The sequence below is a fragment of the Papio anubis genome, chromosome X (assembly GCF_008728515.1).
Source record: "Papio anubis isolate 15944 chromosome X, Panubis1.0, whole genome shotgun sequence".
NCBI classification, from domain to species: domain Eukaryota; kingdom Metazoa; phylum Chordata; class Mammalia; order Primates; family Cercopithecidae; genus Papio; species Papio anubis.
This window is the reverse complement of record NC_044996.1, coordinates 103866471-103890302: the sequence shown is the minus strand read 5'-3', so window position 1 is coordinate 103890302 and position 23832 is coordinate 103866471. Positions and strand designations below refer to the sequence as shown.

General features: G+C 38.6%; 1 protein-coding gene across 4 annotated transcripts in view; it reads right to left on the bottom strand.

Annotated features, from left to right (window-relative positions):
* CASK (calcium/calmodulin dependent serine protein kinase) overlaps positions 1-23832 on the bottom strand; it is a 323187-nt gene that overhangs the window by 57792 nt on the left and 241563 nt on the right. For all 4 annotated transcript variants that reach the window (XM_031661015.1, XM_031661016.1, XM_021932665.2 and 1 more), the window contains 3 exons: positions 14445-14522; positions 11845-11925; positions 4645-4833 (listed from right to left, as the gene is read on the bottom strand). In XM_031661015.1, coding sequence (XP_031516875.1) covers positions 4645-4833; positions 11845-11925; positions 14445-14522 — 348 coding nt within the window. The remainder of the gene's footprint in view (positions 1-4644; positions 4834-11844; positions 11926-14444; positions 14523-23832) is intronic.

The following is a 23832-nucleotide window of genomic DNA, read 5'->3' as shown; positions in this document are numbered from 1 at the left end:
ATGACACTGTTCTTGTTTGTACTGCTTCTGATAAGACACTGATGTCATCCTTATGTTTGTTCCTCTTTGTGTAAAATTTCTTTCTTTTTTTTTTTTTTTTGAGATGGAGTCTTGCTCTGTCGCCCAGGCTGGAGTGCGGTGGCATGATGTCTTGGCTCACTCCAACCTCTGCCTACCAGCCTCGAGCCATTCTCCTACCTCAGTCTCCCAATTTCTTTTCTTTCTTTCTTTTTTTGCTCTGTTTCTCAGATTTTCTCTTTGTCATAGGTTCTAAGCAGTCTGATTATGATGTACCTTGGTATTGTTTTCTTCATGTTTCTTGTGCTTGGGGTTTACCATGGTGTTTGGATCTCTGGGTTTATAGTTTTCATCAAGTTTGGAATGTTTTCAGTCATTATTTCTTCAAACATTTCTTCTTTCTTTTCCTCTCTCTCTTCTTCATGAACTCCAATTAACCATGTATGAGGCTGACTGAAGTTGTCCCACAGCTCAGCCATGCTCTTTTAATCTTTAAAAATTCTTTTTCTGGCTGTATTTCCTTTTGGTTAGTTTTTATTGCTCTGTCTTCGAGTTCACTAATCTCTTCTGAAATGTCTAATCTGCCATTAATCCCATAGTGTATTTTCCTGCTAATTCTATTATCTGTCAGTTCTATGTCATTTTTGATTGATTATTCTCCATATTACAGGTCACACTTTTTGGTCTTTTTACATGCCTAGTAACCTTTGATTAGATGTCAGACATTGTGAATTTGTTGCATACTTGATGTTTTTGTATTCCTAAATATATTCTTGTGTTTTGTTCTGAGACTTAGATCAGTTACTCGGACATAGTTTGATCCTTTAGGTCTTGCTTTCATGATCCATTAGGCAGGTTTGGAGCAGTTGTCAGTTTGTGGCTAATTACTTCTCATGACAGAGATAAGATTTCCCTGAGCACTCTACATAATGTGCCATGAATTAGAAATTTTTCTAGTCTGACTGGTGGGAACAGATAGTGTCAGGTGCTGTTCCTTCCAATCGTTTTGGATGTTTTTTTTTCTCCATTCAAAGTGGAGAGTGTTGGGGAGTTTCTCAGTGTTGGGGAGTTTCCTATCAGACATGCAATGATCGATACTCTGCTGAATACTTGAGGGAGATCCTCTACAGATCTGAGGTTCTCTCTGTGTGCAGCTCTCTCCTCTTCAGTACTCTGTCCTATTAACTCTAGTTGCTTTGGTCTCCCCAGACTCACAGCTGTGTCCCCTCAATTCAGGGAGTCTGCCTACTCTGCCTTAGTTCCCCTCCCTGTGCTATGGCCTGGAAACTCTCTGAAGGCAGCATGGTGGGGCATTCATATGGGTCACCTTGTTTCCTGTCTCATAAGAGATCACTGTCCTTAGTTGCCTGATGTCTACTGTCTTGAAAACTGTTCTTTCATGAAATTTTGTTTTTTATATGTTGGGTTGTTTCAAATGAGAGGATAAATCTGGTCCCAGTTACTCTATCTTGGCCAGAAATGAAAGTTCTACAGTCACATTTAATGCCAGAATACTATTCTACAGAGTAGATCACTTTTTTTTCTGATAATCCACTATTTAAAAAAACAAGCATTCATAAGCATATTTTTTGCACTAGATCTGGTTAATCCTAAGAATCACACAGGGAAATTTTAAATAATGCTGACTCTTAAACCCACTCTTTAGATGTAAGTTCAGGAGGCCTGGAATGCAGCCCAGAAATCTGTACTTTTTAACAGGCTCCCTTGCTGGAAAGTGGCCTTGAATTTGAGACAGTTAAGGGTAGGGACTGTGTCTTTTATTTTTCACTAGAGAATAACACTGTCGGAAAGCTTGATAAAAATATCTGAGACTTTATACTCTAAACTTAATTTGTACCATTCCACAAACTATAACTTTGCATGGTTCCTATTTTGCAGTTTTCAGAAGTGGTAGGCGAGCAATGTGAAAAATTGGTTTATCAAAACGTTTCCAGTCCTAAGATTCAATTGTAATATTCAAGTTTCATTTCCAACTTGTACATTCAATCAGCTTGTATGGCTACTAAGAGAAGTGTTCCTGGAAAAATGCTGTAAATTAGTGTGTAAGTCAAATCTAATTTCATAAGGGAAATGATAGTACAATAGAGGTTCCACCCTTGAAACTAATAGATTTATGTATTCATTCAACTAACATTAACGTGAACTTACTATGAGGCAGGCACTCAGCTAGGTACAGTAGCAAATGAGACAAAAAGGGTCTCTCATGGCCAGGGGAAGTTCACCTCAAACCAACTGTAGTTAACATTTATTATTCTGTAGGTCCCAAATATTTCTCTGTAGAGAGGAGCTGATTCATATTCTCTCTGTTCCCAAGTTAACGAATTCTAGGGAAGGGATTGGCATAGCATGGGTTAGGTGCCTACTCCTGAACCTACCAGCTTGAGGGGGGATATTAGGAAGGTTATACTCCTGGCCTTTCCCTGTTTATATAAGCCTTTCCTCGATTTTGTAAGCTAGTTCAAGGTTGGTTTTTGTCACTTGCAACTATGGGAATCCCAATCAATAAAAAAAAAAATTATGAGTATGATGCTACAAATGGGAAAACAGGTGTGTAACAGGAGTATATCACCCTTGGGGAATGGACACATTGTAGAGGGTCTGAAAAACAAAATAGATCACATAGAAATATCCTGCACAGTAACATAATGCTTTGAATAAGACAACTAAGAAAGCAAATAAAGTTGTATTAAGTGTATTAGAGATTTATATTCTATTATTGAAAATATATATTTTATATTTCACATAAAATAACTCCTGTTTTCATGGAAACTCATCAAAAGGAGAAGAAATATACCTCTTCACTGGGATCACTAAAGGCAGAAGAGCTTTTGGAAGGAGACTTTCAGGGGAGACTCAAGACCATTTTATGCTTTCTGAAAAGTAACTCAGGGATGTAGTTTTATGCTTTTATTCAGTCTATGTTTCCTTTCTTTTTTTTTTGAAACAGAGACTTTCAGAGCTAGGTGGGATCCTGGGGATCATTCATTTAGTCAACTATGCTTTTAGAGATGAGCCAGCTGAGGCCCACTGACATGAAGTGATTTGCCCAAGACACCCAAAACCTGCTGTAGCCTATGCTCTCTTAAGCCAAAGAGTTGTCTGGATAGTACCAGAAGGGGTGAGGTGATCTGCATGCCCCCATGTGCTGCAAGATAATACTGTATAACGGGCAAAGATTACTAAATGAGAATTAGGACAAGAAATGTCTAAGCTGAGGGCTCGCCAAAAATCGTGGTCATAGAATCACTGCTTTATAACTTTTCCCTTAATCTAAAAGGCAACTTTTAGAAGTAGGTAAATTTGTTTTTCTATATCCTAATATCCCTTTTCTATGCTCTCAGGAAAAAGATATGAATGCGTAAATTTGGATTTTTTTCCTCTTGTAAAGATATGGTTTCTCCTCCAACTTGGAACTTATCCGATATTCCCTGTCTCAATGTCCATTCAGTTTTAGAAACCTAAAGCTTAAGGGCTGTCCTTGATCCTTGCTTCTCCCTCAGTCCCACTGTCAATCCATTGTTAAGGCTTACTGATTTTACTTACTCTTTCATTATTTCTTAAATGTGTTCACTTCTTTCCATCTTGACATCCATCCCTCAAGTTCAGAGTTCCATCATATCTGCCCTGCACTACTGCAGTAACAGCCTCTTAACTGGTTTCTGTACATCCACTCTTGACCCCTCTCATACATTCTTTAGAGTGATATTTTTAAAACGAAAATCTGATATTATCCCCCTGCTTGAAAGTCTTCAATAGCCTCCCATTGTTTTTAAGATAATGAACAGAATCCTTAACATGTGTTCCAACACTTGTATGATTCTGTTCCAGCCACTCACCTTGCTGTCTGTAGTTCAGCCATGGTGCCTTCTTTCCATTGGGAAACTATGATAAGAGCCTTTACCAGGTTTACACATGTGCTATCTGGTTTGCCTGAATGGTATCCCCCTGCTTCCCCTCACTCCCCTTGCTCTGTTCAGTTAACATCAAGGAGCCTTTCCTTGATCTTCTCAGTCCACGAGAATTCTATGAGAATGATGAGGCAAGGTTCAGCATCAATTCTATTCCAGCTCTACTCCCAAGCACTGAGTAAACTGATTCATATTAAGTGGGTAGGTGGGAATGGAAGAAATTTCATTTCAGCAATGTTACTCAATTCTTTGAATGCCCCATGAATTAATCTTCATCTAATTTTGTTGAAGGCAAAAGATCTGAAAACTATAAGATTTATAAAAGGATGATTTTTACAATGTTACTAGACATTCACTTTCTCAATACCAATACAAATACGTCAAATTGTCCCTTTCTTTGCTGCCCCAGAGGTTTTTACACTCTGGAGGAATGTTACAGTATGTTCCCCTTTTTTTGGTTGAAGGGCAATTGTGAAAGGAGAGGTGAGAAAGAGAACCAGCATGCCTAAGACACAGTGTCAGGCAGAACAATTCTAGAAAAGAAGGGCAGGGGGGAACTGAAGATCTGGAAACATTTCTTTAAAACTATTCATGTCTTCCCTCCCTCCCCAACTCCTAGTAGCATAGGTTGAAGTTAGCTGATCTAACCCATGCTGGGATTTTATGAGAGTATTGAAAATTTTCTTTTCCTACTTACCATTGGTTCATCTGTGTTCTTTTGGAACTGTACCAGCCGAACTCTGGTCACATTCTCCATATCCATGTCTCCGTTAGCACTTTCTGGAGAATCGCCGTTTAAGTAGGGAGAGGTGGGAGGAGGTGTGACCCTCAATGCTTCATCACTGTAAACTTCATGTGCCACTACGTCGTGTGTCTGAAGTAAGGCCTAGTGTTTTATGAAGAAAAAAAAATTAATAACATTACTATTTCAGCAGAAATTTATTTTTAGTTATTTATTTATTTTGAGACAGGATCTCACTCTGTCACCCAGGGTGGAGTGCAGTGGTGAGATCTCAGCTCACTGCAGGCTTCATCTCCTGGGCTCAAGCGATCCTTCCTCTGCAGCGTTCTGTGTAGCTGGGACCACAGGTGCATGCCACCACACCCGGCTAATTCTTAAAAGTTTTTTTTGTAGACATGGGGCCGACAAATTTATTATATAAACATATCTCATTCTTTTCCTCTCAAAGGTATCACTCATCTAAAGAGAACATAAAGTATGTAATATCGACATACAACTATATCTCAATTTCTTTGTGACAAATAATCATGATAAATAGATTTTTAAAAACATGAGTGAATAAATGAGTGAATCAATGAAGAGATGTGTTTGATGACTATCTGGGTCAGAAGTGTTATCAACTAACTTGTTCAAATGAAAGCAGACGGTACAATTTCAAATAATTTAGCCAAAAGAATCATCTATAAATAAAGTTGGCAAATTTGTGCTGGGGCTTGGAATTGAAACAAATTTAAAAAGAAATGGTGCAATAATTGGAGTATTGAGCAAATATCTTTCATCAAAGCACTTACAATGACACTTTTATATAACTCAAAGGATGAAAATAATTTATAGCATATGATTTAGAAAAAGAAAAAATATATATACAGATGTACCTTAAAAATGTAATCTTCCAAAATATCACATATGATATGGAACTCAAACTCTAAACATGTTAAATTGTTTTGTTCATTATATTTTTTGGAGTACTTGTTTAAATAAAAAATAAGTTGAGAATTATTATTATGACTTCTTTTTGCAAAGCCTATTAACAAAGAGAAAGTGATTTCTTTGTATTGACATCTCTATTTGTCAGCTTGGTGAACTTCAACAATAAAATGTCCCTTGTTTCCCTGAAAAAGAATGTCCTTCTACTGACCACACTTTTTGTGCCATCATAATAAACCCTTTTTAATAAGCATAAATATTTGAACATTTCTATTTCAAAGAGAATCTATAGCTATTGGAATGTCTGGAGCTTTACACAGATTATATTTTCTTGTGTGCTAACTATAAATTTGGTTCTATTTTAATTTGTGATCTGTGTGGTAATGAGATATCTGCAGATAATGAAATGCAATTAAAATTGCTTTAAAAATATAACTCATAGCATCTGAAATTAAGTTATTTTATTAAAAGGCTTAAAAAAGTCATGACTTGGCTATTTTAATTTTAAAGGCATGCATACTAGGCAAAAAAAAAGGTTAACAATCTGGTAAAATCATAAAGAAGATAATGCTGATTTGTCACCAGTAAAGAATATGCCTTGAATATTATACACAGTTGGGTTTCTAATGGAAATGGCAGATATTTTACACAATCTCAGAAGACTGGTCTAAACTGGGATTTGGGTGAGGAGCACCAAGGGGCACTAAGCAATACATATCTTGAAAGTAGGGCTCCGTGATGGCCCTGGGGACCTTGGCTTCCTCACCAGTACCCTGACTGCACCCTGTACTGGTACTCCTGAGCCCAAGTATAGAGGCTGTGCTATGTGGGCAAATCCCTCTTTTTCTGATTTAATTGTGGTCACGTAAGAAACTAAGATTTAGGACAAAAAGCAAAAATCGGTAACATAAAAAGTGGAACATTTCATTTGCTAAAATTATGTTTGTCATATCACTGCAGCCTTGACCTCTTGGGCTCAAGTGAACCTCCCACCTCAGCCTCCCCAGTAGCTGGTACCACAGCCATGTGCTACCATACCCAGATAATTGTTGTATTTTTTGTAGACACGGGGTTTTGCCATGTTGCCCAGGCTGATCTTGAACTCCTGAGCTCATGCAATTCACCTACCCCAGCCTCCCAAAGTGCTGGGATTACAGGCCTCTACTCATTCTTTTAAATTATATAAGCAAACATTTGTATTTAATGCATTATTTACAAGGAATGATAAGCCCACAATAATAAAATAATACCCAAACTGGACTTTAAAAGAAATATGCTCAAATATGTCACCAAATAAGGTCATACTCAATATTAACCACAATTTGGCACTGTAAATGATTGCTACCATAAAATGAAACTTAACCTAAAGTTCTAATTCATATCCAAACAGAAAAAGGGGGCCACTTACAGACTATCTTTTTAAAAGCTTAAAAGAGTATGTAAAATAAAAAATAGAGAAACCAAAATTTGAACATTTTTCTTCAAATATGTTAAGACATATGAGTGAGCAGTTGTTACTAAGCTGAAATAGCTGTCAGTTTTAAATACGTAACAATCACGTAATAGGAAAAAAACACTTTCACTTTTTGTACTATAGTAAGGATATGTATAAGACAACTAACAACATCAGACTAGAGTGAAAAAATCTGACTATTTAATGTTTCATATTTTACAACTGCAACAAGCAAAAGGAATGTTCTTTTTAAAAAGTCAGCCTTTCAAATGGAACAACTAAAAAAGGAATCAGTGAGATAATATTCTTTTATGATGACCTCTAAAGATACAGATTTTAGGCCAGGTGTGGTAGCTCATGCCTGTAATCCCAACATTTTGGGAGGCCAAGGAAGGATGACTGTTTCAGCTCAGGAGTTCAAGACCAGTCTGGGCAACAAAGTGAGACCCCAGTCTCTACAAAAAATAAAAAAAAGTAGACAGGCATGGTGGTGCATGCCTGTAGTCCCAGCTACTTGGGAAGCTGAGGCAGGAGGATTGCTTTGCCCAGGAAGGCTACAATGAGCTAAGAAGGTGTCACTGCACTCCTGTCTGGGCAATAGAGCAAGACCCTGTCTCTTAAAAAACAAAAACAAAAACAAAAAAAACCACAGAGTTTTAAAGTTGTTTAAATTTACCCTTATTTCCTCTCCCTTTAGTTACTGTAAATATTTACAAGTAGCTGCATTTTCAGTGTTGGGCAATTCAATGTTAAATCCTCATGTTATAATAATCAGAAAGCAAAGAAAAATTCGGATGACTGAGCAAATAAGTCTGAAATTATAAATATGCCAAGAATAACTCCCAAACCTTGGCATAATAAAAAAATTATAAGTATTAACATATTTCCCCTTAGCTATTAATATTTCTTTAAAAAACCAAGATTTTGAAACTATGATTTAAAAAATGCTTATAAGATAGAAAGCCTCAGCATTTAAAAGCTCATTTAACATAGCATATATCTATATATATCTATATATATATCTATATCTATCTATCTATAACTATCTATATATATCTATATCTATCTATTATATCTATATCTATCTATCTATCTCTATCTCAGAATTATATTTCCCACATAAGATATTATCCACACATAAGCTTATTTGGGAATGACCAATGAGCTCAACTTAAATTTATTAGAAAACTGATTAGCATTAAATCAACTGACTTTTAAGAGCATGGGCTTTGGTGCCAGCAAGATCTGGCTTGAACCTCACTGAGGCCACTGACTAGGTGAGTGACCTTAAGCAAGTCTCTTTACCTTGTTAGGGCACAATTTCCTCTCTGAATTGTGAAACGGGTTTAATCACACCAGCTTATATCCCAACCACAAGCAAGTCCTCTTGTATGTAACCATCTCCAACACAGAAACCCCATCTGCCCATGTTCTACCATCCTCACCTTTCTCCAAGCCTCTATCACCTCTCACAACAGCCTTCCGATTGGTCTCCCTAAACACTTATCCCCGCTACAGTCCGTTCTCTACACATCAGCTCCAGCAAAGCACAGATCAGATATTTTCCTGTGTACCATCACTTAGTGTCATCCCACTGCAATCAGGAGAAAACTGTAGACTCCCTACAATGGCCTGGAAGGCTTTTATTTATTTTTATTTTTTATTTAGATGGAGTCTCACTCTGTCTCCCAGGCTAGAGTGCAGTGGTGCAATCCCAGTTCACCACAACCTCTGCCTCCTGCGTTCAAGAGATTCTCCTGCCTCAGCCTCCTGAGTCGCTGGGACTACAGGCGCCCGCCACCATGCCTGGCTAATTTTTGTATTTTTAGTAGAGACAGGTTTCACCATGTTGGCCAGGCTGGTCTCGAACTCCTGACCTCAAATGACTCTCATTCCTCAGCCTCCCAAAGTGCTGGAATTATAAGCATGAGTCACAGTGCCTGACATTTTTTATTTTTTATTTTTTGAGACAGGGTCTCACTGTGTTGCCCAGGCTGAAGTGCAGTGGTGCCACCATGGCTCACTTCAGCCCTGACCTCCCAGGCTCATGTGATCCTCCCACCTCAGCCTCCTAAGTAGCTGGGACTACAGGCATGTGCCACCATGTCTGGCTAGTTTATTTTTAATTTTTTGTAGAGATAGGGTCTCCCTATGTTGCCCAGGCTGGTCTTTAACTCTTGGGTTCAAGCAGTCCTCCTGCCTTGGCCTTCCAAAATGCTGGGATTACAGGCATAAGCCACTGTGCCTGGTCCAAAATTTATTATATATCTGTTTCTAGCTATGGAACACTGCACAGAGCAGTTAGCCAAGGAGAGGCTAACCTATCTGAAAATGGGCAGGTTCCTAATCCATTCAAGGTTTTACTGATAACTTACTATGTGCCCTATAAATGATAGATACTATGGAGCAACTAATAATAGGTATTAGATAACATCTATTAGGCATTAAGCATATGTCAAGCATTGTGCTACGCACAGTAGATATATCAGCTATTTAATTCTTATTCTGACTCCACGAGTCAGAGTTCATAAAGTTAGGGTGGCAAGGATGGAGTTCAACCCCAGGTCATCTGAAATCACAGCTTTAACCACTTTTATACTATAGAACAGTGGTCCCCAACCTTTTTGGCACCAGGGACCCATTTTGTGGAAGATAATTTTTCCACAGATGGTGGCAGGGTGGGTGGGGGTGGGGGACAGAGGTCAGGGGATGGTTTTGGGATGAAACTGTTCTACCTCAGATCATCAGGCATTAGATTCTCATAAGGAGTATGTGACCTAGATCCCTCGCATGCACAGTTCACTATAGGGTTCCCGCTTCTATGAGAATCTAATGCCTAGGCTGATCTGACAGGAGGGGGACACAGGTGGTAATGCTTGCTGGCCTGCTGCTCACCTCCTGTTGTGCGGCCTGGTTCCTAACAAGCCACGGATGGGTACTGGTAGTGGCCCAGGGGTTGGAGACCCCTACTATAGAAGACTTGCTGTTTAAAAGGGAATGAATTATAATCTGGGGAAACACAGCACATACGCATGGAACAGTGAACAAGATAATATTAACGGTAATTTTACTGCAGATATTTGTGATTCATCAAATTGGAGGATTATTAACAAAGCATATAGTTTCTTTATTCTCCTGCTCTGTGAAATAGAGATAATCACAATGACTAAATGAGATCATAAGCTCAATGAGAACAACAAAATTGGGCCGGGATATGGAAGGACAAAGAAAAATTGCCCTGGCTCATTCACCAGGAAGGGACCTGCTCTGGCAGGCCAGAAAGCATTAGAATGTTATGCAGGTGAATACAAACAAGTGGAAAACAGTTAGAGAAGAGAAAGTCCAAGAGAAGTGTAGAGAGGTTACAAGAGATCTTGACAACAGAGGTGAGATTTGAACGAAGTTCTGTGTTTATGCACCTAGGTTGTAAAAATGCACTCATCTACAGGCATTAGAACCTGTATCCTAATGGTAATTCATTGGACAGTGCTGTTATCATAGGATAAAGTCAAATACTCTCAGGGATTATACTTGAATTCAGCCTTTAATGCTTGGGTGGGAGAGTTAGGAAGCATGAATATGGTAATTGCTTCTTTCCAGGTAGTTACTTTGAGGAAAAAAAAAATTATTTCAATAACTTGGTTAAAGGTTTAGAAACACTATCATAAAACAGCATATATATAATAACTCACAGGCAATTGCTTTGATACACATATTATACTGTTACTATTATTTTAGAAGTGTCACCTGTGGCCAGGCATGGTGGCTCATGCCTGTAATCCCAGAACTTTGGGAGGCTGAAGTCGGAGGTAAGGTCAGGAGCTCTAGACCAACCTGGCCAACATGGTAAAACCCCGTCTCTACTAAAAATACAATTATCCAGGTGTCGTGGTGCATGCCTGCAATCTGAGCTACTCGGGAGGCTTAGGCAGGAGAACTGCTTGAACCTGGGAGGCAGAGACTGCAGTGAGCTGAGATCGCGCCACTGCACCTCACCCTGGGTGACAGGGTGAGACTCTATCTCAAAAGTAAATACATAAATAAAAATTCAAAGTATCATCTGCAATAGTAGTAATAAGAACAAGGCTTTTAAGTCAGATTTTCTCCCAAAGGGCAGTGAGGTAAATTTTCCACTTTTCACATATTTTTCCACATAAACTGATGTGGTTAATGCTTTTAAAATGGTATATTCAACATGAATTTCCATCTGTAATTGTGTTTTTGTATTGCAGTTAGGTAGATAAGCATGGACCTTTTTCCACAGAAAAGTATCTTATCTATTTTGAGCTTTGTTTAGTTATTTAGCTTTATATTTGGCTAAATACAGGTGTTATCCCCATTTTCCATAGAGTAGAAATGAACCAAGAAAGTGCAGCAGTTTTGCATTGTCAAAAGAGATGTAATTCTTCCCATATATCAACTAGATTCAGACAATTCTTTATTATTGAAAACTGTCTCTAATTTTAGTTCTTTGTGGTTTAAGTAACATAAACAGTTCCAGTGACTAAAGGACTATCCCATAAGAAAGAAAATCCCTTGTCTGATGAGTATAGTCCCTGAAAAGCCACTTCACCAAGAGTATCTTTACGGTTGTGACACAAAGTAAACAAAAGAATCTTAAAATATTTGGTATTACCTGGTATTGTAATCTTAGTAGTCTCATATGATATGGATAAAAATGCGTGAGATGAAGCTGGCTACATTTTATGAGGGTAGTTTAAAAACTTCTTTTGAAAGTGAGGTTTCAGTTCTATGGAAGTTTAATTATTACTTACCATGAAATGAGGTTGTGTTAAAATACGCTTTAGTTCCTTTGCGTCGTTATTCTCAGGATAACATGAAATTTCTTCCAATACCTAAAAAATAAGATATGTAATAGTACAAACATGATACAAGATCTACATAATGTTAAATTCTTTTAAGTTAAAAATTATGAATGGATTTTTATGGCAGCCAAAACAATTATTTTGAAAAACTTTTCATTTTATTCAAATGTTATTAATACATAGAAGAACAGTATTGATGGTAATAAAAATGAAGTAAATTGTTCTAATAGTCTGTCAACTATAACCTAAAAAGTTATTGAAAAATACAAAACAAAATGACAAGCCTGCAACATACATTTATTACGGATTTATGAAACTTAACGGAAGAATATCTCTGAATATCTTTTTCCAAACTCACCATAAAAATCAATATGGACAAAAAGTTAATAAGAAGTTTTCTTTTATATTAACAGCACTGCCAGTTCCCTTTAGAAATGTCAAAATGACACTGGCACAAATAAAAATGATTTCAAGAACAGTACTAATTAATTAGACTACTTAATTAAGAATACACAAGTAATTTTTCTTTAAGTAATGTAGAAAATGCAAAAATGCCTGCCAGATCAATGTTATTCCCCATAGTCATCTGCCCACATAGAGAAAGCCATGCCTCTGCTAATGGCTCTTAGGGTTAAATGCCAGGGAGCCTAAGAGAACAATTTTTTAAAGCCTTATTTTTTCTTTCCACTCAAATTTTCTTCACTAATTAGTTATTAACATTTTTCTGCACAGGTAAAAATGGTTGTGTTCAAATAAAATTGTTTTCAAAAGTTCTCCTTTACCACCAGGATGGAGTTTACCTGTTTATTTATGGGACACGAACCCATGAAAAAGCCTCTGTTCTTTTTCCGAGTAAACACCTGCTGCTATTCTAACTGCAGACGGCTGGATTCAGAGAGGTTTGCATTACACTCAACTGAATTCCAACCATCAAGCCAATCAAGGATTGCTTCAGCACAACTGGATGGCAGGAGCATACCACCACTCATCCAGGAGGACTCTCACCTCAACCTGTGAAAACCATACAAAAGCTTCCTACTGGGGCAGGAGGGGATGTTGTGAGGTCACATGGCCCGAGCCTTAGATTTTAGCATCATAACTAGAATGTTCTGTGCTATTCAACTGCTGCCTCAGGGAAGAAAAAACAAACAAGCAAAAATGACAGAACTTTCTTATCCAAATACCCTGTTCATTAGAGTGCTGGTTATGCTGTTAATTCATATTGTTTCAAGATGATAAACCAATTATCCTTGGTGTATTTTATGCTCTGAGTTTTTCTACTAGTGAAATGAGAGGACGAAACCACATACTCTCTCTGGGTCCTTGCTCCTCTCCTAGTTTATTTTTAAATACAGAGGTGTGGTATTTCCACATAAGCAGGGCTAGGGGAAAACCAGCAGGTTTTCATTGTCCATTTGAGCCAAAGAATTGTCCCCAGAGTCTCTGCTTCTATCCGTGTATTGTGAAGACAGGGTGGTGATTCATGCCTCTATCAGTGATACCTTAATTTCCTTCTATGAGCCCTCGGGGGCGAAGTCAGAGACAATTCCTCCAAGCCAGTCCTGACCAAGTGGGCAGGCCGGGCAGCCTCCACTGCCTGGGTCTCATTTCTCAGTAAACATACACCATGTTCCAGTACAGACTTTGTGTTTAAAATCTGGTAGGGAAGGGACTGTGTCCTTCATAGTCTTTCACTTAGTAATTTCACTTTATAAGAAATAATTTTTCTAAAAGAAAAATGTTTATTTGCACAAAGACTGACATGATCAAAAAATGAAAAGAAAAAAAAAACCTATGTGTCTAACAATGGGAGAATTGCTAATATGTTATACTTTAATAACAGCAAAGAAAAATATTACAGTCATTAGAAGTTATATTTGTAAAGATCAAGTAGAAACATGGAAATATGCTTATTATACAATAGTAGGTTAAAAAAAGACACATTTTGATTACAACTATAAAAAATTTATATGCAAATGGAGAGTAACTGGAAAACGATATATAAAAATGGAAACTACTGTGTTAGGGTGATGAGATTATGGATCTATTTTTATTTTCCAAACTTTCTGCAATGTCGTGTTTCTATCATAAATAGGTTTTTAAAAGTTTGTGACAGATATAGCCACATACATTGACAATCTACAAAAATGACTTCTTTAAACTCAGTATATTTAATGCTACAGAAATTTAATTAACTTTCAAACATTAACACCTTCAAAAAGCAACTCAAATTTTTATAGCATGTCTATTTCCACCAAGTGTTGTAAAATAACTTTCTTTTTTAAAAAACAGAAAAAGAGAAGTAAAATTGATGGTAATGTATTCAAGTTTACATTGCAGAACCAGAACTAGAAATCTAGGCAATATTGCTGCAGAGATCTTTTTTTCTTTTCTGTATGTTCAGTAATAAACTTAGAAATACTAAATCTGAATATAATGAGTCAAATTGTGACTCCAGGGAAACTGCCTCTTAATGCACAACAGAAATGTCTTCAATAAAGGTAGCAAATATGATGACGCCAAATACTTCTATAAAATACATCACTTACCTCTTTGGCTCTCTGTACTGCATCACTTGGAGGATTCCTGATTTGTGGTGAAGACTTTGTGTTTATTTTGTCATATAGCTAAAAAGCAAAGAAGGAAATCCAGTAAACACTCACAATTCTTTGCTAAAATTCAGAGCTTTGTATTTATTATTTCACTAAACAATATTTTCCTTTTAAAAAGGCAGGCTGATGATTTCAGTGGGATCCTCTTGGTAATAACCTCTGAATTGTTCCGTGAAACTTGTCAGAATATGAGTCTCATGCATATCTTTTCAAAAAATCGCCTTTAAATAGATGGACCAAAATTCTGTCAATGTGGCAATTTCCTTGTCATTTTAAATTCGTCAATATTTCCTCAATCACAGAGTTTGTTTCCTCTGACAGAAGGAATTTTCAATAGCCTGAATACGGAGTAAAATGAAAGAATGCTTTCTGGCCAAGGCACGTCTATACGGAGTAAAATGAAAGAATGCTTTCTGGCCAAGGCACGTCTGGAAGAATTTTCACAGAAACCTAAATCTTGGGAAAGGGCAAACCCAACTCCTTCTAGGAAGGAATGTTCTCACAAAGGTTTATGGTTGTTTTACTAGGGCTGTTCATTAACAGAATCAGTGGTATCCTTCAGCAGGAAGTCAAGGACATAAACTTTTTTTCTTTTGACTCTGCAACTTCAGGGTGGAGAAGACACTGAAAAGAGAGTAAATATACATCGGGCGCGATGGCTCATGCCTATAATCTCAGAACTTTGGGAGGCCAAAGTGGGCGGATCACCTGAGGTCAGGAGTTCGAGACCAGCCTGATCAACATGGCGAAACCCCGTCTCTACTAAAAATACAAAAAAATGTGCCAGGCGTGGTGGTGGGCGCCTGTAACTCCAACTACTTGGGAGGCTGAGGCAGGAGAATCATTTGAACCTGAGGCGTAGAGGTTGCAGTGAGCCGAGATCACGCCATTACACTCCCGCCTGGGCAACAGAGCAAGACTCTGTCTCCAAAAAAATAAAAAAGAAACTAAATATATTTCTAAAATTCCACAAACCTAAATATATTTCTAAAATTCCACAAACCTAAATGATCCAAAGTTCAGCTTTCTGAAGAACATACATTTAATTCTTTAGAGAAAAATCTCTGTAGTTTAGAAATACAATTAAAATATTAATTTCTACCTCAAATAAAATGTTTCATAGTCAACAGTCTGCTTTGAAAAGTGAAAAGTTAAAGATGACCTCAGCTGGTGTGAACACTTCTATTTCCTAACTTCTCTAAAATAGGTGGGGATTTTTGTTGTCAGTTTTGTTCTTTTTTTTTTTTTCTTCACCTACTCTGTACACCAATGCTAGTTGAGAAGTGAAATACTGACTTTAAACATTCTTCAGATTACAGTCAGATTTGTTTATACTGATGCAAGATAAATTTTTATGACTTGTAAATATTTGGGCCACATCATACATAAAAATGCCTAACAAAAGCAATGTGAAGATAGAGCAGGGACAATTTTTTAAATGATGTATTAATTAAGAAAGCACTACTAAATCAGAGATTAAATAAATAGTATAAGTAGACTAGTAAAATGCTGCTCTATTTAAAACATTATATTAACATTTTAGTGAAGTGGTGATTTGTGGCTGGTCCACTAAAGTTTGCCCAAATCCCTGTAAAATATATGTGGGCAGTCTCCATCTTCTGAATGCTTTCTATCTCTAAAGAAATGTCAATGTTGTAACTGGGATCATATTTTCCCACAAAAATAATGTTATAAATAGTGATTAGGTTTCCAGACTAGCCTATAAAAATGAATTGCACTGCACGCATGCAATAAAAATAGTAAAACAACAAAAAATCACCACCCAAACCCAAACAAAATGCAAAACCAAAAAAACTATGAAACCATGAAACACACACACACACTACATTACATTTGCAAGATGAGTACGTTCTAGTGATCTGCTGTACAACATTGTGTCTATCATTAACAATACTGTATTGTGCACTTTGTTTTTTCTTTTTTTTCTTGAGATGGAGTCTTGCTTTGTCTCCCAGGCTGGAGTGCAGTGGTTCAATCTCGGCTCACTGCAGCCTCTGCCTCCTGAGCGATTCTCTTGCCTCAGGCTCCTGAGTAGCTGGGATTACAGGCACGTGCCACCATGCCCGGCTAATTTTTTTTGTATTTTAAGTAGAGATGGCGTTTCACCATGTTGGCCAGGCTGGTCTCTAACTCCTAACCTTGTGATCTGCCCGCCTCAGCCTCCCAAAGTGTTGGGATTACAGGCTAGAGCCACCGTGCCCGGCCAACAATACTGTATTGTGCACTTTAAAATTTGTTGAGAGGGTAGAGCTCCTGTTAAGTGTTGTTATCACAATTAAAAAAATACATAACACTTTAAAAACACATTTAGTCATCACCTGATGTGTCATAATATTAATTATCAAGGAAAGTTTAAATAATCTAAGTGAATACATAACAATATTTTTATAAAATCTCAAACCCGGCTGGGTGCAGTGGCTCACACCTGTAATCCCAGCACTTTGGGAGGCTGAGGCAGGCAGACTACTTGAGCCCAGGAGTTGGAGAACAGCCCGGGCAGCATGGCAAAACCCTGTCTCTGCAAAAGAAATACAAAAATTAGCCAGGCATGGTGGCATATGCCTGTATTCCCAGCTACTCGGGAGGCTGAGGCAGGAGGATTGCTTGAGCTCAGAAGGTCAAGGCTGCAGTGAGCTATGATCGCATCACTGCACTCTAGCCTGCGTGACAGAGCAAGACTTTGTCTCGGAAAAAATTAAAATTAAAAAAAATCTCAAACATGTTTGAGGAAAAGAAAGCAAATTTAATTTGAGGCTTTACAAGTTGATAGCACTATCACTTTATAATGTATAATTCCATGATAAACTAAGTTTTGCCTTTTTCTTGATCAAGGACTATTATCTTCAACATTTTCAACTATGATTATGGTTCATTTCTATTTAAACATTTAATAAATGGACATCAATTTTTCTCACAAAGAAAAAATAATCCCACAACTCCCCAAATTGGAGACAATTTTTGGCCTGGTCTTACTATGTCAAATACAGTTGCTTAGGTCTTATATCTGTAATTTCTTAAGAATGTGTGGCAGAATCAGATGTAGTACTTATGAAACATAGATTCCTGGACCCCCCTTCAGACCTACTACATCAGAATTTAAGAAGGAGGTCCAGAAATCTGTGCTTTAATAAACTCCTTAGGTATTTGAAAATCTTATGTCCAGTGCTAACTTTTGAGAGTATTAATAGTACTACTACTTAATAGCAACAATGGTAATTACTACTTTTACTGAGCACTTACTAGATGATCGTTACTAGTCTAAGCTCTTAACATATACTCATTCATTTAACTTCAAACAATCCTATGCAGTTGGTTACCCCACTTTAAGATGAGAAAAATGAGGCACAGAGTGGTCAAGTGAGAACTGCTGTTCTATCCGTACAACTTCATAGATGGCACACAAGTGCCTGGAATCTCTTTTAAGGCACTGCTCCAAGGAATATGTTCAGACCAAATTTTATTCCATACATTTGGTCTGGTCTGATCCAGTTGAATCACCTAAATTAAATTAAATTCATCTAAAGTTCAGTGGAAGTAGTGGCAGGGGGGAGTGAGGGGGAGGTGGGATGCTTAATATGAAAGGCAGATACAATGGGAAGGAATTAAAAGATGGGGCTTCTACCTGAGGTGGGGGCATTGGGCTCTGCTTCTTCTAAAAACTGCAGCTCTCAAGTCCTAGAAACTGCACCTGTCAAGCCAGCCACAGGATAGAGAGGATGGTGTCCATGTGGCAAAGAATACACTGTGAATCTCAGCTGCCGGTTCATCAACCAAAAGGGCAAGCAAGAACTGAAGCACGAGGGAGTGAGGAATGGGCTTATTTTGTCACTGTCAGAGAGAAGTGACCCTTTGTTGGTTCATTCACATACCTATCCACTCAGTATTTATGGAAGTCTTACTATGTACTAAAATGTGGGGTTCTATGTACTAGGGATACAGAGATGAAAAAGATGAGAGTTCCTGTCTTCAAAGAGCTCACAAATTCCAAAAATCTGTATAACCAAAGGCCCAGAAATGTATGAAGGATTCATCCCTTTGGAGACCTGAGAGTAAGTAGTTTGGTCACCAGCAATTATCAACTGGCAATGATCTCAGTGGGCAACCCGAAGTTGGAGACTATCTTGATGTATATGCATAATATGTCAACCTTCATTTCTCCCCACCAACTTCTATATTTTTGTCTTAGAGACTTAAAATACTTTAGTGATATCCATAGCATATACAAAGCATTTGAGAAATATGGCAAAGCAGGTAAATAAAGTCATCAATGGAAAAAAGTTCGAATGCGATGTAACATTAAAGTGTTTAAAAACAGTAGTTAGAAACATAGTGCTTTTGGATTTCTCATTCTCATGGGTCATCTGCATACTATATGCTGCCTGCAAGGATATGCAGGACTCAAATTTCAAATCTAGGTAGAGTTTTGCCAAGGTCTGGGGCAAGTGAGAGGTAGCTGGACTTTGAGAACAAAGGAAGACTGCAGCTTGTCTTTCTTACCCTTTACCCACCCCCCATTCCATCATATATAAAGAATATATAAAATGTTACTTGGGACCTTACCAGTAGTCTTGGACATTCAACTAAAGCCCAAAGCTAAGGCCAAGAAGAAGTAAATGGCAATGAACCTGCTATGAAGCTGCTAGACCACTTCTCCAGGGCTTGCTGAAAGGCAGTCAAAATGACCCTTCCACATTCACCCCAGGACCCCTCATTCTGCCTATAGAGGCAGGAGTCTGGGATTTGTAGGAGTCACAGGACTAAGAAGAGCAAGTATTTGATTATTTCCTTCTCATTCTTGTTGGGGAAGAAAGGAGAGGGGATTGCACCCTCCCTCATACAAAGTGAAGGTTGGTAGATGCCCCAAAAGAACCACACATTAGACACTGGAGGTACCAGCCAGAAGAGCTCACTATCTCATTCTCTGGAGGGATGCTTGCTGAGTTGTAGCAACTTATAGGCCCACTTTGGTACACTAGGAAGGATCTCTGTGTGTGAGAGAGTCCTTGGGGCAGCTTGACATGTGGCATTTGGGGTCCTAAGCAAAAAGAGACTGGTGCCTGCCTCTTTCATGGCTGGAGGCCACCTGGGGCAGATCATGCTTGTAGTGTATGTTGAGTTAAGCATGTGTGTGTTTCCCATGAGTCAAGGAGACACTGAAGAAGGCAGCTGGCTGGAGCCATCTGGATGCAGCCCTGCCCAGGAGGACAAGAGGACTCAGAAGTAAAAAGCTATGTGGTAACACCTGGGGTCAGGCGACGAGAACATGTTTCTGAGACCAGGAGCTGAGTATACTGGCGATGCAGAAACCACACGTCTGCAACTCAGGACAGAGCCAACCCCGGGGTGTCTGCCACCCCAAGGGCATCAACAGCCAAGAGGGAACTGAATGTCTGAGGTACATTATTATAGAACATGCTGTTTAAGTGGTTCTTTTTCTTTCCCACGACCAGACTCGGGTTCTCTGACATTAGGTAACAGCCCCTAGCATGAGGCTGAGTACACAGCAGTGTTTAAGAAATGCTTCCTCTAGAAAAAATAAGTATTATATTTGGACTAGTACATAGAAATTGTAAGCAGATTTTTTAAAAAATTCAGAATAACAAAATAAACACATCAGGAGTATTTATTTCAGCTTGTTTCTTTAGGAACCAGATATTATTTCTCTTCGATCCTGCATGTGCAGTTAAAAACTTTCCCTCAAAATTAAGAAATATGTTTTGACTATATTTAATTCTTTCTTTTGTATCTTTCAAGTCTGACTTACTTTATACAATTTTCAAGGTAAAAGAGACCTTAGGGCTAGATGTGGTGGTTCATGCCTGTAATCCTGGCACTTGGGGAGGCCATACGAGGTAGGAATATCACTTAAGCCCAGGAATTCAACACCAACCTCGGCAAGATAACGAGACTCTGCCTCTACAAAAAATAAAAAACTTTGCTGGGTGTGGTGGTGACTGCCTGTAGTTCCAGCTACTCAAGAGGGGGAGGTGGGCGGATTCCCTGAGCCCAGGATGAGTGAACTGTGATTGTGCCACTGCACTCCAGCCTGGGTGACAGAATGAGACTCTGTTTGGGGTACAAAAAAAAAAAAAAAAGAGGAGACCTTAGGTGTCAACATGATTCAACTCCTCCATTTTAAAAAGTCAAAAGCTGAGTTCCAGTCAGGTGAAGTGTCATGGTCAGGGTCATACAGCCAGAGTAGCAGGGACCTGACCCTGCCCTGCTGATATGCTGTCCTTTCTCTCATCCAGATCTCCTCAGCTTGTTACTAGAATTCAGTAATACACAGTGCCTTGTGCCAGGGAGAGGTCTTTGGCAAATACTTGGGAAAAAAGCTGTATAAAATTCTATTTATAGGCTGCAGGGAAAAAATACACTCAATATGATTTGAAAACTATTAGCTAATCAATTACAAGCCTTGCCATGTTAAAGAATGTCAGGATTCTCACCTGAGGTGAGGAGTTCGAGACTAGCCTGGCCAACATGACGAAACCCCTCTCTACTAAAAATACAAAAATTAGCCGGGTGTGGTGGTGCACGCCTGTAGTCCCAGCTACTAGGGTAGCTGAGGCGAGAGGATCGCTTAAACCCGAGAGGCGGAGGTTGCAGTGAGCCGAGATCACCCCATTGGACTCTAGCCTGGGCAACAGAGAGAGACTCTGTCTCAAGAAAAAAAAAAAAAAAAAAGAAAAAAATAGAATGTCAGGATCCTAATCCTATCCTGGCAAGATAGGAAATATTTTAGGCTTTGCAGGCCATATGGTCTCTGTCACAGCCACTAAACCCTGTTGTGTTGTGTGAGGGCGGCTGTTAATAATCCATAAATGAATGAGCATGGCTGTGTTCCAATAAAACTTTATTTACAAAAAACAGGTGGCCAGCTGGATTTGGCCTAACAGTCATAGTTTGTGAATGCCTGCTCTAGAAGCTTAAATTCAAGGTATATTGGAATGACAAAATGAAATTATTTCCTCTTGCTATTTGCTTTCCTGAAATTTGAAGATATCAGGTATATTTGTAAAGCTGAGGTGTGAAGGGGGAGGAAGATAGAAGGAAGAATGTTAATAAATTATCCCCAGAGGGAAAACAAGAATGAATCTGTTACTGTTTACTCTCTTTTTCTTTTCTTTTTCTTTTTTTTTTGAGACAGAGTCTCGCTCTGTCACCCAGGCTGGAGTGCAGTGGCGCGATCTTGGCTCACTGCAACCTCCACCTCATGGGTTCATGCCATTCTCCTGCCTCAGCCTCCTGAGTAGCTGGGACTACAGGCGCCCACCACCAGGCCTGGCTAATTTTTTTTTCGTATTTTTAGTAAAGACGGAGTTTCGCCGTGTTAGGCAGGATGGTCTCGATCTCCTGACCTCATGATCCACCTGTCTTGGCCTCCCAAAGTGCTGGGATTACAGGCCTGAGCCACTGCGCCCAGCCTTGTTTACTCTCTTTTTCTAATGAAATTACCATTACGCAAATTCAGCACTTTTTATTAAAACAAACAAACAAACAAACAAAAAAAAACACGCACATACAACACCAGGGCAAAACAAGGAAATGTGAACAGCTGCAAGGGAAACAGACTGTCTCATATTGTCTCACTCACAGATAGGCCTGCTCTCTGCAAATCTCTGGCACTGAGTCAGATATGACCACACATAGCTACACTGACACGCTTCATTCATCTTTCTGTCTTAGGAAGTGTCGCCACAGTTCATTAAAGAGACCACATTCTACATTTGACATGGGTTGTTTCAAATGAAGCAGAATAAACTTGGTGGTGATATTAAATTCAAATCTCCTGAGACTGTACTTTCAAACATAAGAATGATGAAATCGGTTAATATGTCACCTTTTATTTACATTCAAAGCACTAAATCAAGTTTCATTTTTTATCATACTCCATGATATCACATTATCTTCTGATTTCTTAGTTCTCAAATAGAAACCTTTGTTTGGCTCATAGTGTATGTGCAGTATTTATCAAGATCAACATTTAAAATGGAATGCATGGTAAGAAGCTATAAAATAATTATCATTCTGTAATCCCAGCACTTTGGGAGGCTGAGGCGGGCGGATCACGAGGTCAGGAGATCGAGACCATCCTGGCTAACACAGTGAAACCCCGTCTCTACTAAAAAATACAAAAAACTAGCCGGGTGAGGTGGCAGCCGCTTGTAGTCCCAGCTACTCGGGAGGCTGAGGCAGGAGAATGGCGTAAACCCAGGAGGCGGAGCTTGCAGTGAGCTGAGATCCGGCCACTGCACCCCAGCCTGGGCGACAGAGCGAGACTCCGTCTCAAAAAAAAAAAAAAATTATCATTGAGTTGTATGTCCCACTAACTTTTTTTTGCACAGAGAAAACCAAATCTAAGGACCAGAATGTATATTGGTTTGGACAAGTTTATAACTTTTGCAACTATACTGTAGGCATAGGCTTGTAGGGTTGCAAAGAACACTGATGTTCACTAGCAACCATCATCTTATCACTTATAGATACTGAAGAAGTTTCCTGCTGGAAAAGAATTAAAGTTTGCAAGAGTCAAATATTTAGCTGCAAAGTATTTAATGCATGTGTCTGTGATGATCCTAATAAAACAGATAATAACAGTGTGCACAGAATTACACTGTGTAGCAATAATGAACACTGAAATAACTTGTTCTGGAAACACAGACTATCTTATTAAGAACTTTCTTCACAGTTTCTGTGAATTATGTGGATAAATAGGAACAAAGTTCCAATGTCACATCTTTTCAGTGAACTGAGCAGATCAGCCATCAATACATAACAGGTATTTTCTCATATACATTTGAAATCCAGCAAAATATTAGGGAAAGCTGATTTAATATTGAAACACAGGGAACTGATATTCCATTACTGTACTGGAACTGATTTTCTGAAGTTGGAGATCACAGAAAACTTTGTAAGATCTAAAAATCTATTTTTCTTGCTCAAGTTTACATATAAGCTTGTTGAGGCCAGGTGCAGTGGCTTGCATCTGTCATCCCAGCACCTTGGGAGGCCGAGGTGGGCAGATAGCTTGAGGATAGGCGTTTGAGACCAGTCTGGGCCACATGTGGAAACCTTGTCTCTACAAAAAATACAAAAATTAGCCAGGCATGGTGGTGCACTCCTATAAACCCAGCTACTTGGGGGGCTGAGGTGGGAGGATTGCCTGAGCCTGGAAGGTCGAAGCTGCACATCATTAAAGATGTAGTTCAAGCTTGGAGAACAGCAGTGTATTTAGCAGTGGCCTAAAGATTGTATGATGGGCAACGTAAGCGTGAAAGAAACATTGCAAAATTTAAAATGG